General features: G+C 37.7%; 1 protein-coding gene across 1 annotated transcript in view; it reads right to left on the reverse strand.

The window, feature by feature from the left end:
* The window catches only part of dnr1 (E3 ubiquitin-protein ligase defense repressor 1), a gene marked incomplete at its 5' end in the record, with an annotated part of 28,648 nt that extends 13,877 nt beyond the window's left edge, over positions 1 to 14,771 (reverse strand). Inside the window, one exon of the mRNA XM_018459390.1 lies at positions 14,575 to 14,771. Within this exon, the coding sequence (XP_018314892.1) occupies positions 14,575 to 14,771 (197 nt within the window). The remainder of the gene's footprint in view (positions 1 to 14,574) is intronic.
* Positions 14,772 to 15,358: the final 587 nt, after the last annotated feature.

Genomic DNA, 15,358 nt, shown 5'->3' on the forward strand with positions numbered 1-15,358 from the left:
AGTTTGCTATTTCGATAAAATCAATAGCGCCTACAAGAAAGAAAGTGACGTGCACTGTAAGTTATCTCACGCTCAACAGGTTTTAGTTTCGATTTATACGCCTCCCTTTCCCTTTTTGTCTTCATTTTATCACAACATGACGCAAGTAAAACTTTTACACTACCTCCGATATTTAGCCTGTCTATCCCAGGTTTATCAACTAAACTTTTGTGTTTACAACTTTTGTGTAACAAACTATATTTATATAATTCAATGGAAAAGGAGATATTTTTAAATATCGATAAGCCATCTAAATAAAACATTCTAAAAATATTTATTACATTCTAAGAGTTATTAAATTGAAATGCGCACATTGGAATATATTATACATACGCCATATTTTTAATTTATAAACTATTCGTGTTAATATATTTACCTAATATATAAAAAATTAACACTAATTGATTGTTCATATTTTGTCGCGAACGTGCGACATAACGTTATCGTATTGCGACAGTTTACTCTTGCCTCGAACAATAAGGTTTACCGTTACAGTATCGTTGCGTTACAACGTGATTACATTACAATATCATATCGGAAAGCAGACGTCTTTTCGTGCAAGTAGATAAATGTAATATAAACGCTGTGTTACACTTATCCAATGCGGGAAAGGAAGAAACATTTATTCGCAGCATAAAGGACTCATTATACCGTCGCTTATCCTATGTAACTTCTCGTTCCGTCCGACTACGCTTACATTACCATGGAATTACAAAGCCACGTGGTCATTACGTTCGAGATGCTTTTAGCAATTAAAAGAAATTCCCTTAATTTCAACGGCACGTTTCAGAAAAACTTTGGTGCAGCCACATTTCTCAAAAACTACTCGTCCGCGATGTAACGCAGTTCAAACAGGATGAGAGTGAAAGAGAAAGGCAGAGAGATAAAAGGGGAAGCAAGAATAAAAACCATGCTTCTTCGCGGCGGCTGTAATACCATCAGATTACAACGCCAGAGATGTCAGACAGCCACGGTAAACGAAATCTCGGGAGCGAACGCCCTATTTTCTGGTATAGCGGTGCGCCGTCTGCTCTGTTTTCACTTCCCTCCTTTCTAGACTCTCCTCTCTCCTCTTCGAACTAGGACTGCTCCCGATAAAGGCCAAGATGCCGACATCTGCCTCCGTATCTTTTCCTCGCGTTGAAACGGAATTAGAAATGAGTGTTCATGTCGATAATTTTCGAAATTTTCTTTCTTGTCGCCGTCGTGGGCTACTCATTAACTCCAGATTCAAAAGCTGTCTCGTTGTTTTCAGCAACGACGATGATGGTTTGGCGGTAGGACAATACCGAGTCAATTAGGGGAGGATAATTTGGAGGACACCGCAGACTAGTGCTCATAACAGGATGTGTCGATGCTTCATTACATTTCAATATTAATAGGATCGAAAACCAATTATGCAGTAATACGTATAAACAATATAAACGTCAGTAAACCTTGTCACTATTTAAATTGAAATATCGCATTAATATAAACGCATTAGAAATTAACGTATTGGAAATGCGAGAGGATATAGACAGATCAGGTTGCTGTAAATGCAGGTGATTTTTTTACGATATTGATATCTTTTTTTTTATCATTATTTGATAACGTTATATACAATACAAGGATAAAGAGAATATTTAGAGATAAATTCAGAATTTAGAGATTAATATGTGATGAGAGATTTTAAATCATTACAACCCTCATAGAAATCAATAAAGGAATATGTGTTAATCGAATTTCAATGAACTATTTTTATCTCCTATAAAAAATTGTAAAACAAATTTCAACGTAATAGAAACACAAACGTGATCTCTGTTTATTAATACAAATACAATAATTAAGACTTAAGGTACATTCCTAATAATTATATCATACTATTACGTACATCATCGCGTAATACTAATCAATCCAAGAACTAATTATGTCTCATAAGCTTCCTTCGAAGCTAATCTCTCAAAGCTCACTGCGATCGGGCAAATCGCTCTTCAACGCAAGTCAATCGTCTTCTCTTACTTCCATCCTCTTCACTCCCTTTTCAGCGGCTTATCCCTTTTCAGGGACATACCGCAGAAAACGAGAAGAAAAGAAGGATCGCTTCAGATATATCGTTATAGCAGGATCTCGGTGGAAAAAGGGTTTTCTAAAAGGAACTCTGGGCCAACTCCAAGCGCTTAACTTGACGACGACCGCGATTGCCATCCTCGAGATCGTTCGCAATTAGGTTCGCGGTATTTAAAAGCGTTTGAGACACTTTGGGACAAAGTTCTCTCTTTCCCACTTTCGTGCGCAATCACGCCAAGAGATGTCCTTAATATCAAAAGTTGGCTCACCCACGACGCGCGCCATAAAAGTCCGAAAGAAGCTTTTACGAGCCCCTCTCAGATTGAGATTCCGCTGTAAATCAGATTAGCCTTTTACGAGGCTCACTTCCGCGTGATTCCCGATTTTCCAGGATCGTAAACGGCGCGGCGCGCGTCTAACAATGCCGCCGCAAAATTGATATTCTTCTATCGCGGAAAATTGAACGAAGCCGGAGGTGGAAGCGCGAAGGAGCATTCAATTGCCGGTAAAATGCGAACAGCAGTAAATCACGAGCGTGTCTCCGATGCTATCGCCATGCTTGCCAATGTACTCGAATGTAGTTAAACATATGATGATAGACGGAGAGCGTAAAAAAAATCTATGAAATGTTGCTACATGTCGGTGACGATTTCTCAATCAAAAACCGTGATATCAATGGTTAACCACTGTTCTGTCCAGCAGTGTAACGAACAATATTCCTATGTAATAACAATATCAAAAATCAAAATTCGAAAAAACGCGTGACTATAACATTGTATTTTATTTGCTGAAGCATTTTCGCTTTTCATATGAAATGAATATATTGTAAATCCGGAATAAATATATCATGTAGAAAAAGGCAGGGTTTTACATGTTTTCATACAGCTTATGAAAACATACAAACTACAACTATAGAACAGTAAGATCATGCCGAAACATTTTATCGGAACATCTGTTCCAGCACAGCACGTAATCCCTGTATTTCTAGAACAAATATTTCGTTCGACAACGAAACTTTTTTAAAAATTGCGTTCGAAGAACGAAAATTTCTCTTATTGTTTATGTTATTTTTTTTCCTATATATTGTAATTTTTAATGCATATTCCTTGTCGAATTAGTTCAGATTTCGGGTTAAATTTCCAGAGAGACAGAAATGAATATACGATAAACACGCGCCGACACAAAGAGACCCAACTCCTTAATCGTGAATTCGATTCAGCAAGCTATAAGTTTACAAAACCATTACCGAAACTAGTATTTCATACCCCTGTCTCATTCCCCAACTCGGAGCACAACTTGAGACTCATCGTGCGCCAAGCGAATAAGAGCTTGGCTCGGTCCGTACACGCCATCGTTACATTAATAATGAATTACTTATATCCCGAGCTGCGGCCGTTTCGGAATTTCCAACGAATTTCTTTGTCTCGCAGCGCGAAACACGCGATAAACGCGGCAATGTGAATTAAGCTACGCACCGACGGATAAAATATGTAGCTGCGCGATTTGATATTCCCAGTGAAGAATTGGTGGTACTTTTTCAGTTCCGGAAGAATGTGCCACAACTTTCGCAAAAATACAGTGCAGTAAAAAAATATGTCCAAGTTAAAATACGATAGCTGCTATCCGCGCGTATTACGCACATATACGACAAGTTAGAAAATAGATGATAAAAGAAGATTAAAAATAAAAATTAAAAAAAGAATAAAAAGAAAAAAATCATAATTTTCACATGAGCGTTCGTGAAAATGAGTATGCAAAATATTCGAATAATATTGACAGAATCCATACTTATTTAATCGATTTGAAGTTGATTTTTCTGGCAAAAATACTCTTTCATAAATAGTTTTTATATTAGACACGACTGAATAATAATATATTTTATGAGTCAAGCAGTTGTAGATAAATAAACACATTTTGTTCTTCATTTAATTTAAAATAAGATTTTAATTTCATTTGCATATTGTTTAATATTAAACAAAAAATTATATATTTAAATTAATTTTAAAAGATTAATAAAATATGAAAACAGATAGAATTCGAATTAATTTGTTTTACAGAAAAATGAAATATTAACTAATCGTAAGTAGGTATCTCATAAAAATGAAATGTCATTTATAATGTCTCATAGAAAGATTCAAGAAATATGAAATAGTTGAAAATCAGAAAAGAAATCTACATATTAAAAGTAATGTATATTAAATAGTAAATATACATTCAATAGTTAGGCACTTGAAAATTAGAACCAGACGAAGAGAATTTACAAATTCCGCTCTTTACATCGTTCCAATTGCATCATGCGAAATTTCTCCGTTCGCAAGAGCGCACCGCATTCACTTGGATGCGCGACGTTACAGTAACAATGAATTATGCACTTAAATCCGCCTTGCGGCACGTGACGTAGAGATTTGCCGGAATTGTTATGGGTAGTTGTGCGGGTGAGCGTTCGCACAGCCCGAAAATTGTTAGTTTATATATTCAACGTACACACATATATACATATGTACCCATTCCGTCGACAAGAGATGTTACGGGTGGACTTAAGTACATTTTTCTTTTTCGCCCGACCTAAATCGCCAACGAAGTTCCCTAAACTCGTGAGCGGTTTAATGCATCGCGAGGAAAATGTCTGGAAAGAAATAAAAGTTATCAAACCGCAAATTAAGAACATAATTGCCACATGCAGTCGGAAATAATCTAAAGACCGAATGTAAATATTCTGTATCTTAAGGATGCATTGGCATATCCAGAAATTTGTCAAGGAGAGGCCATCGGCTCGCCGCGCAAGTGAAATTTTTTTATAAGGTTAAATATATAAAGATAAAAATTGAATATTACGTAAATTATTACATTGTGACAAAATATTATTTAAATGTATAATTCATAAAACGTTTTATTTAAAATTGTATATTGAACACAAAAGAAGAATAATATAATGGAATATGTATTTTTATAAAATCTCTTAAATTAAAAAATATTTTTAGAATATCAAAATTGTGATTAAAAATAGTAAAAATATTTAAAAAATATATATAATATTTTACTATAAATATTTTTAACGACCGAGAGATTCTAAGGGAAGGCCATGATCTCCATGTTTCCCCCCGTGGATCCGTCAGTACAAGGATGTATGTTTTTATAGAGCATGGATGTCTGCCTGTAGTCGTTCATTGAATACATATCATTGAATACTCTTGCAAAGTAAGCACAAAATTATGCCGGCATGCTGTATTTTCACGCGCATTTTCACGTAAGTTTCTCTTCGGATCGTGTCGTTTTCGATGCGATAAAAAAGCTCGATTGAGAAAGAGAATGGCCATCGTCAGCGTGTTGCTGTAGGAAAAGATGCGAGCGAGGGAAATATTCTTGAATATCCTCCACTACTCGACGGCAAAAGACAGTCTTAATGGTTAACATGTCGCTTTCGTTCGCCAGAAGAGTCATTCTCCATCGAAACGATATGGCGTGATGAACTCCACGCGTTCGAAATCGATCGATACTTCGCCCCGAACCCTCGAAAGTTAAACAAAAGCGAATGTCGAGGGAGAGAGAAAGAGAATTGATGAAACTCGGGAAAAACGGAGCTTCAGAAACGGGACGTGTTTGTTATTTGTTTTAACTTCGACATACCAGACGCGAAATCGACGCGACGTATCTTCGCAAGATTTACTTTGAACGACGGAATGGTACTCAAATACGCAAATGCATCTTGACGACACGCGAAGAGAATTTTCCGCGCAATAACGAATATTTTAGCACTCTTCCACGATTTTATTTTACAATCATTTTACGTTTGTTAAAATTTATTTAAATTTACGTGGGATAACGTTCTGGCAAATGCGGCGTAATAAATTTAAGTATAAAGCGCCGCTAATTAACGCGAACCATGTACGCACTGGATGGCGTTTAGCGAATTTAACTAAAATTTATTTAAAGAATTACCACGTGACAGAGTAATATTTCATTTAATTTCTCGCGGTACGCGCAGCGACACATGCTCGAGTCTTTAACCCACCACCCAGCAAGGTTGATTTACAAACGACTAACTCCCTGAATTATGTCGCCCCTCGCTAATGAACCCGCCATCTCCTGCGAGCTCCGCCACCTCTCGCATACAGCCGGGGACAAATCTCTTCCGAGCAGGATGGTACTCGAAAACGTATCCGCCGTTGCGCGATGCGTCGTAAACGCATTAACGTGCGACTTAAGATTTACTCTGCAAGCTTTTCGAGGTAAGCCGACAGTGAAGAGAAACGCACGTAATCGTGGAAGTTACGAGCCAGAGAGTTTGAGATGCGCCATACATTAGAATGTAACAAGAAAAATGCGCAGCTCGGTAAAAAATTTAGCGCGAATTATACATGTGGAACTGTCGAAGTTGTGACAGTCATCATTTCATGGTCGTAAAAAAATTTAACTGCGGAAAAAATGCTGAGAGAATGATACAGTTAGAATAGAGTTCGCTGATTGAAATGCAAAGAGATAAAAAATTCGATATGAACGAAAAACTTTCTCGCGTAAAAAGTTAAAGGATTTTATTCCCGTAATGGTTAATAAAATGCCGTATATAAAATTTAAATTTAATGTTCTACAATTAAAAAATTCACCGTATATAGGTCAAATGTTCTCTTTCAAAGCGTTCGCCAACATATCCAAATACCTGAGGTAAATTCCGGCGATAGGAGAAGCAATGTATCTCATTTTGATAGATCTTGACATGGCTTCTTGACGAAATATAAAATCGTTGAATATCGAAAGAATTATTGGCAGACATATTTAATATTTTACGATAAATATCCTGCACTGCATTATAATGAATTCCGATTTATATTCTTAAAGCGACTTGTTCTCTCGAATTTTGCCTCCTCGTTGCCACGACTACGTTATTTGTTACATCGCTGTGCTATTTCGCCCTTTTAGCGTGCGACAACACATGCACTCGCATCCTTTCCTCTCTCACCCTTTCTGCCGCGCGATTATCTGTTCGATTTTCTCTCGGCCGAAAGTTTTTCCAAGCCGTCCTCTCAATGTTGCGCGCAGCGGCTTTTACTTGAATGCGCGTCCTTTGTACACTATTATTTTTATTTTATCGACGAACGTACGCTTCAGTCCGCGCGTGTTATCCGCCTCCTGGCGCTCGGCCCACCTTTACTTTTTCGAAAACCGGCGGCGAATTTTGCCTCGCGCGAAAAGCTCGGCGAAGAGGATTGAGAGGTTGGAGCTACTGGACAAAAGGGAGACCAGACTGAAAAAGCCAAACTTCCATGCTGTTGTAAAACACTTGCGCAGCGTTTCGTGCAAGATCCATGGTTTTGCTGCTCTTTACAACTTGCGTTTCTGACGCTTCAATGGTCACTCGAAAGATTAACGGCAGTGTAAATATAGGTGGAGTTATTTCACGTCTTAAGAAATACGTTATATATAGTCATAAGCGATTGCCATCTATTCTCGTTTCCCGATTGGAAGCGTAATTAATAGCGAATCATTATTCATAGATTTACGTTTCGCGAAACTACAATGGAGCTTCTTGTGAGGAATTAGCATATATTGGGGAGATTCGTAGATTCGTGAAACTACGCTTATTCATCAAATAATGGCCGGCTATGAATACCGCTGTTAGGTATAGTTCGTCCGGTCGACTGTTTCGCTCTTGTCAAACCCGGATTAGTGAGCGGAATATCATTGAATATACATATACAAGCTCATATTAATGCTATTATACAAATATTAATATTAATAAATACCATATTTCCGAATTCACTCGTTTATTCAAACGTCATCAAATCTGAATGGGAAATACTTATGAAATAATAAAAAAGATACATTGAAAAAAAATTTGCAGATTTTAAATAAATATTTACTCCGATAGTCCTAACGAAATATTTATTTATAGTAAATAAATATTTATTCAAAATAAAATGGTTATGTTTATAGTTATGTTTAAATCGAATAAATATATGTTTACATTTAGTAAATATTTCGTTAGTATTATTGGAGTAAATATTTATTTAAAATCTGCAAATCTTTTTTCTGTGTACTTGCGCGCTAAATATGTAAACACGAGTTTCAATTCTCGATGTTTCTCATCAAAAATTTTTAGACTTCTAGCCTCGATCTTCTTGAATTCTTGCGCACGAAATATTAGTACCATGTCACAAGTATCACGGTTGCTTTGCTATATGTTGAGACAAAAAGGTTTGCTCGCGAGTGCGATGAACTCGAATTTCTTCCTTTGTAGTGTCCCCGTTTCTAACGGTCGCACGCCGACGACATTTTTCTTTTCATCAGAGTTAAGCCGTATCCGGGCGAGAGATAAAACTTATAATTTATAACACGTAGCACATGCCGTGCTACCATGGCCTTTTTTCACGTGGCGTGGACGATCGTGGACGCAATTTTAGACGCAGAACAATATTTTTTTTGCAACTACACAGACGATAAAAAACGGCTGTTTCCTGTCCGAGCGTTTTCTGCCGATCGGTTTTTTTTTATATCCACACAAGCAAAAGCGCGGCACACATATATTTTATTTTATTCTGTTTATTACTGCTACGGAAATGTTTGTTTAACTTTTAGAACGTATTTTTTTTCAATGCTGCGTTAAAACGTGTAATCGCAAATTTGTAGTATTTTAATCATTTTAGTGCTGTTTGATATTTAACGTTACAGATTTTAATGCACACTCATATATGTATTTCTATCGAAATGTCGAATATCACAATGATTCTGGCACTCTCACTGATTGTAAAAATTGCGAACGTCATATTCTGTGTCAAAATGAACCTTGGGTAAAGAGCAAAGTGCTAATAAAAAAGCATATATAATTTAGACGTAAATATTGAAATATAAATGTAAAATTATGACATATAGTCTCCTCATATATGCGAATGAAGGTCTATGTAAATTTAGATAAATGTGCTAAAATATCAAATTTGCACATATCAAATAGTTAAATTTGCATACGAGAATATTAATAGCGATTGTAATTCTCAATTGTATTTTTACAATTGGTAATTTCTCAATTGATATTTACGTAATTAATTACAAATGTATTACGAGTTGCAAATAATAATTTACAGAATAATAGGATATTTAGGATTCCTTTCTCAAAGAAATCCTAAATATCCGATCAAATAATATTTACGATAAACACATAAATTGCTGTGTTCTCCTAAACATTTGAATTTGTTAGAAACTTAGTTTTGATCGCTGAAAGTGACAATATTGTTTGTAATCCTCGATCTTCAAGAGTTTTCTCTTCAAACGCAAATCTTCGAGATCTTCGTGATATGAGCGAAATGACGAATGACTTGCGCGTTATAGTATTCTTATGAGAAGTTGTAATTCTGCGGATTAACTATGAGTTCCGACTGTCTCGAATACGGAAACACTTTGTCTTTATCAACGTCGCGACTTCGCGGTCGGAAGAAATGGACTGCAGCGATCTCTCTCTCTCTCTCTCTCTCTCTCTCTTTCTCTCTCACTTTCTCTCACCGTTGCGACGTATGATAGACGATCCTGCCGGCGACATTTCGCTAATGCAGAAGTGCAATGCGAATTAATAAGAACGGAGCGATGGAGCTCTTCAATCTATTCGTGGCATAAACTCGACGGCATAAATCCAACAGGAGAATAGGTAGCGTTCATTGAAATTTCGCAGCGAATCATTATTACGAAATTAATTGCGCAGTCCGTTAATTTTCGCTGTAGCGTCAATCGTAAAATATGGATATAGCAATTTTCAAAGCGCTGTATTTTTAATCATCGATCACGCGGCGATGTGATAATGGCGAGACGTGTCACTTCGCGCCCGTATATCTTCCTAAAATTTACGGGCAAAATGTGACGGGAAAGTCGTGACGTCGTTGCAAACGAAATGTAGATCGCCGATAAATCAAACGCGAGCGCCGTGTATGAAGCGTCGGACAGAGGTCCGAATTTCCGATCGGAGAATCGTGTTTTTGTTAGCGGATAAAAATGCAGATCGATAAATCACGAGCAAAGTCGATAGCGGCAAATAATTAACGTGATACCACGTGATTTATATTCTGTGATAAAATATAATGATGAAGTACTCTAAGTAAAAAAAATCATTTTCGTTTCGCAACGTTTTTGTATTTTTACGAAATTTCCTGTGCATTTTAGAAAATGACAATCGTAGATGAAAATATCGCCGTTAAAAATAACGAGCTTAACGTGACTCAAAATAAATGAATATACCAATCAAATAAACAATTAATTTCGGTGACTCGTAAACGATTAACACGTCAGTCACCAGCTTCTCGTCGATGCAATAATACTGTGAGACAAAAATAATAGAATATGCATTCACGATGTAAAAATAAATGGTTACAACTCGACGTTGCTTAGCTAGTCACTATTAATGTCTACATCGGTATGTCTAATATTTACGTGTCGGTCCAGCAAAATTTTGACGATGTTCTGTCGTCCCTTTTACGGAAAGACCCGCATGAATGGCACGGTGTAACGCAATTAAATCTGACCCACACGTCGGAATTAATTTTGCAGTATCTTATGTGGCAGCCCCGAGACAAACCTTTTTGCCCGAGCTCGTGCCATATCCCACGGATTTTACCGCCGAATATACACACGACCCTACAAGATAGTCCGGTTGAAATGGAAAATAAGCGCGACGTAGTAATGTTGTAATTCTGTTGGAGATTAATTCGCTTATACGTCTGCGAAGGATACTGAGAAGGATCTGCAAAAGATTAATTGTGATTCGCTTCAACTAAAAACTCTCACATAATAGGGATAACGTATTTGGGTTACAATAAAGTAACCTATATTTTGAATAATAATCATGTTGATGACGTAATACCGGGAAGTTCGCTTGCCAATCGCACCGGAAATCGCGAGAAGTGAATTCCTCGGTAGATTTCGGATTTAATTCGGTCGACGACACGATAACATCAAAGGACACACGTCGGAAAGAGACATTGAAGCGTTACGGATTAAGAGGCTTCAAGAGGAGCTTGTGAAATCGGCTTTTTCGACGAGGCGTAATCGGGCTAAGCGTAAAATTTCACTCGGGCGTACTTGTGTAAAAGCGTAATTTCTTAATTAAATAAAATTTCGCTTTTATTAGTCTATTATTAGTTTTATTTGTAATAATTAAATATAATAATTATTAATTTAATTAAATAAGAAAAATCCTATAGATTTATTCTAATTGGTTCAAATTCGTAATATCATAATAATTATTAATGCTCGAACGTTGCAGAAATTAAAGCCATTAATTTAAGTCATCAATTTAATACATTAAAGTTGCATATTTTTCAATATTAATCGGCTCACAGTGCGTTATAAATATGCAGACTGATTTAAATGACAATTCACTTTTGTTTCTTTATGGAAGTTTGGTTGAGATTATTTCTAGTGAAAATATTTCGCAATGGAGTTGTTCAGACATAACCTGTCTTTTTTACATTGCACGTAGAGGAAGAAGGATTCGTTGTAAATTTAACGAATTACATATTGGACGAGGGAGTTCGTCGCGTCAGCTGACGTAATTACAACAGCAGCGTAGCGTTACCAGTGACGAATTAATTCGCACGCCGGATGCATTACTCTTCGCGCATTTAGCTCCACGCGGGGTAATTCGAGCGACCGCGATTAAATTGAAATTACGTTTCGATCCGTTGAAATCTGCAGCCGCTACTAATTATGAGTACAACCGATCTAGACTACATTTAATTATGTCGATTTGCTGGAAACTTTCAGACATAAAAGCGAGTGATTGTTGCCGGATTGTCGAGAATTTTTTTGTCTTGAAAACCGCAAAAAACTCTAAGGTGTTACAAATGATAAAGAGCACGTCGCCACTTTCCGAAGCTTAATCGTCAAAGGGAAGAATCTACCGAAATTTGGATGTAACTACTTCTCGAACACACACATAAACTAGAGTCTTAGATCGGTATTCATACACGGAGAGAATTTTTTCTCAGAGTTTACCCTGAAAATATGATAGTCGTGGGACAACATTGTATTTCGAAGAATTTTGATGTAAATCTCTCTCATTCATTGATAAAACTACAATAAAGTATAAAATAAGTTTGATTAATTTTACTGAAGTGCATGGTAAAAATCTTTAAAATTGTATTGTACCACAACTACCATATTTTCAAGCTAAATTTAATATAAAATAAAAGAAAATTCTCTCCGTGTAGTTGGTTTTATTTTAGTGTTCGCGAAATCTGTTATTCTCTGTTTCTATTCCCTATTCCTTTGATTGTGCGAGGTCCCTAACAGCTATCAATGTAGAATTGTCCATTTGACAGTCGTATATAACATGGATCAATCAGTTTCATGATTGGTCATTTGCGATGGCCAATCAGAATACGTAACACCGGTCCGCTTCTCTGACTTTATTCAGGGGCGCTTTCAATTTAATGACACAAATCGACAAACGCCATTTTATCTTTCTTGATACTCAATAAGAACAAAGATACAAGGTCATTTGAATTGGCTTGTATCACCAAATGAAGAGCACACCCCATGACTCTAATATATAAATAAATAAGTCTAGAAATGGTTCACGGAATTAAAGTCTACCTATTCACAAACTATTTTTTCATTAAATTTTTCACTCTCGAACGTGATCCGTTCGATGGAAATCTACGATGAGAAAACTCTGCGAAAGCTCCCCAAATATTCCCTGTTCTCCACCGATGCAATTCAATTTCGTGACGCAGCAATTGTATTGAGGCACAGTCGCGAAATGTCACGTATCGGGGTGGCGCCGATACAAATGCCACGAATAATGCAAAATAAATCGCACGGCGTCATGCATAACATTATTTACCGTGTGTCTCATGCGGAAAAGCGCATCGGTGCAGTGTCGATCTTGTACTCCTGCTCGAAAACACATATTCGACAACGCGATATCGCCGGATATGCAATCAGTACTCTCACGGCGACGCCAGCATGCAATTTCGTACGTGCTTGCTGGAGGATCGATGGATCGCGCGGATCGCGTTCAAGGAATCCAACTGATTGCACGAATGTTCGCGCGTTCCTTCTCTTTCTCTTCCTCTTCCTATCTGTTTCCATCTCTTGCCACGTTTTCCTCTCCCTCTCTTCCTTTCTTTCATTATTATTCTTTTTCTCTCCCTCCGAAAAAGGGAGAGCATTTTTACGGCAGAAATAATTTTCAATTCGGACGAAAGCCTCCGTATCGTCCTTTCGCTGTTGCGTTCGCACGAGTGCATTCGCGCATCGGATTACAGCTCGGACGCAATTCGCAACTGCCACGGAGAGTTCGCGGCGAGTCTCGCTTTGAATACGCCGCGGCGTCGCGCCGCGGTAACGAGCCAATCAGAACTTCAAACAAAACGAGTTTCTGCTTTCCAGCCGAACATTCGCGACGTATATTTCCCGGAGGCAGTTTCTCATTTCACAGTTTACGATGTCGGATGTTGATTCAAAAAATACACTCAAATAATTTTATATCCTCGTGGGATTTATTACATATATTATTACAAACTACATATACAGAAAGCAATATCGTACCTATTTGAATTCGTATCGCATTAACGGAATTCGCGATCGTACAATAGACATTACGAAGTAAAACTTGAACTGAATTTTAAAACTATAGCTTCCCATATTAAACGTTCGAGGATCGATAAAAGGCACAAAAGGCTGGTAGTGTCGAAGACAATGCAAATGTCCTGTAATTAAAGCGGCGATGGTAGCAAAGAGGGATTGGTCTAACTACTTCCAGTTACCGATACTGAAAATTTATTTCAGAAAAAGAAAGATGATGGGACACTTGGATTAAAAGCCCTACTAGGATTAAGAGTATTTTAGAAGAGTCTTATTGTGAGAGATTATCATGATCCCGTTAGGCATCATCGACGTCTAATTTAACTATAGACAATGTCGGGGTAATCCCCAAAATAAGCTTCTGCTTGAAATCACATCGATAGCAACCAATCAATCGCGGAGGATCACTTGTCTATCGAGCGTGTAAACTATTTGTCCACCTAAATCTCCCAACTGCCAAGGGACGACGAACATTGCGAGCTCTTTGAGAGTTTACGAGATTACATGTAGATCCCCTTCAAACCTTCGTTCATAGATGAACCATAAACGCAAAATAGAAGCTTTACTAAATTACTACGTCGTTAAATCATATAAAGATATATGGAAGATAAAAGCAGTTTTGATTAGTAACACTAGAATTGGCGATGATATCCCGCTGAAACAAAGTCAAAATAGTATCATCGGCGATTTTAGTGTTGAAACATTCGGCTGAGTTAAAGGAGAAATTTTTAACGATGTTTACGTACCAGATAAATTAATATTTCAAACGTTTTGTACAGTCCAATTATAACTGTTTACGTATCTAAGTCGCTAAAGATATATTTACGAATTGTTTTTAAAAAATTTAAAACGTCTGGACCTATTCAGTCGCGACAAATATTCGAACAAACAATAGTACGGTTCGTGTCGATTAATTTTTCTTACCTGGTGGCTTCTTGCAGCAACAGGTGAGGCGGTACCCAAAACTTAACCCTCAGAGCGAATCTTAGAGGTGCTACACCACCGCCGGTTTGCCGTTCTATGGGGTTCCTTAGATTCAACCAGAGTTCCTCGCCCTTCGCGTTTTGGTACTTCAGCCCAAAGTAGTCGCACTCCTTGCTGACTCCCAGGCAGTCGCAAGCCTGCGAACAGATCAATCGATGTATTCTTTTCCCACATCATCGCCAGACTAAGAGCGTGTTTGCCATGACTCTATATATTTCAAATAAACTGAATCGATCGCGCCAAATGCGTTTTTTCGCTAATCGGCTTGCTCTTGGGATACGACCCAAATTTTCAAACGACCCTCTACATCTCTTCGGTTTAGCGTCTATAATTAATCGTTGATCCGCGACGCTTCGATCGATTAATCCGTACGGGATTCTCTCGCGGGCGAGCCCGGAAGGCAAACAAATCGCCAGCAATAATTTAGAAAGGTACAGTACGCGTGGGGCACCTCCGACTGCGCACAGATATCGCGGAAAAGTGCGCCACCGAGTCATTATCCGTTCCGTGCCTCTCCACCTCCGCCTCATTTCCGCCACGGCCGTCGTTTCCCCATTCTTGTCGGTAATTTTTCCTCACCGCGGTCGCCGTAATTGTGGACCGGCAAAAATATCGCGATCGAGGTGGCTAACGTATGCAATTAAATCAAGCGTGTTGCTTGCACGCTCGCAACTTTTTTTTTGCATGGAGCGTAATGATTGCTCGAATCTTTCAAATAAAATAT

This window comes from Mycetomoellerius zeteki, unplaced genomic scaffold (assembly GCF_001594055.1).
Source record: "Mycetomoellerius zeteki isolate Tzet28-1 unplaced genomic scaffold, Tzet1.0 scaffold821, whole genome shotgun sequence".
Taxonomy (NCBI): Eukaryota; Metazoa; Arthropoda; class Insecta; order Hymenoptera; family Formicidae; genus Mycetomoellerius; species Mycetomoellerius zeteki.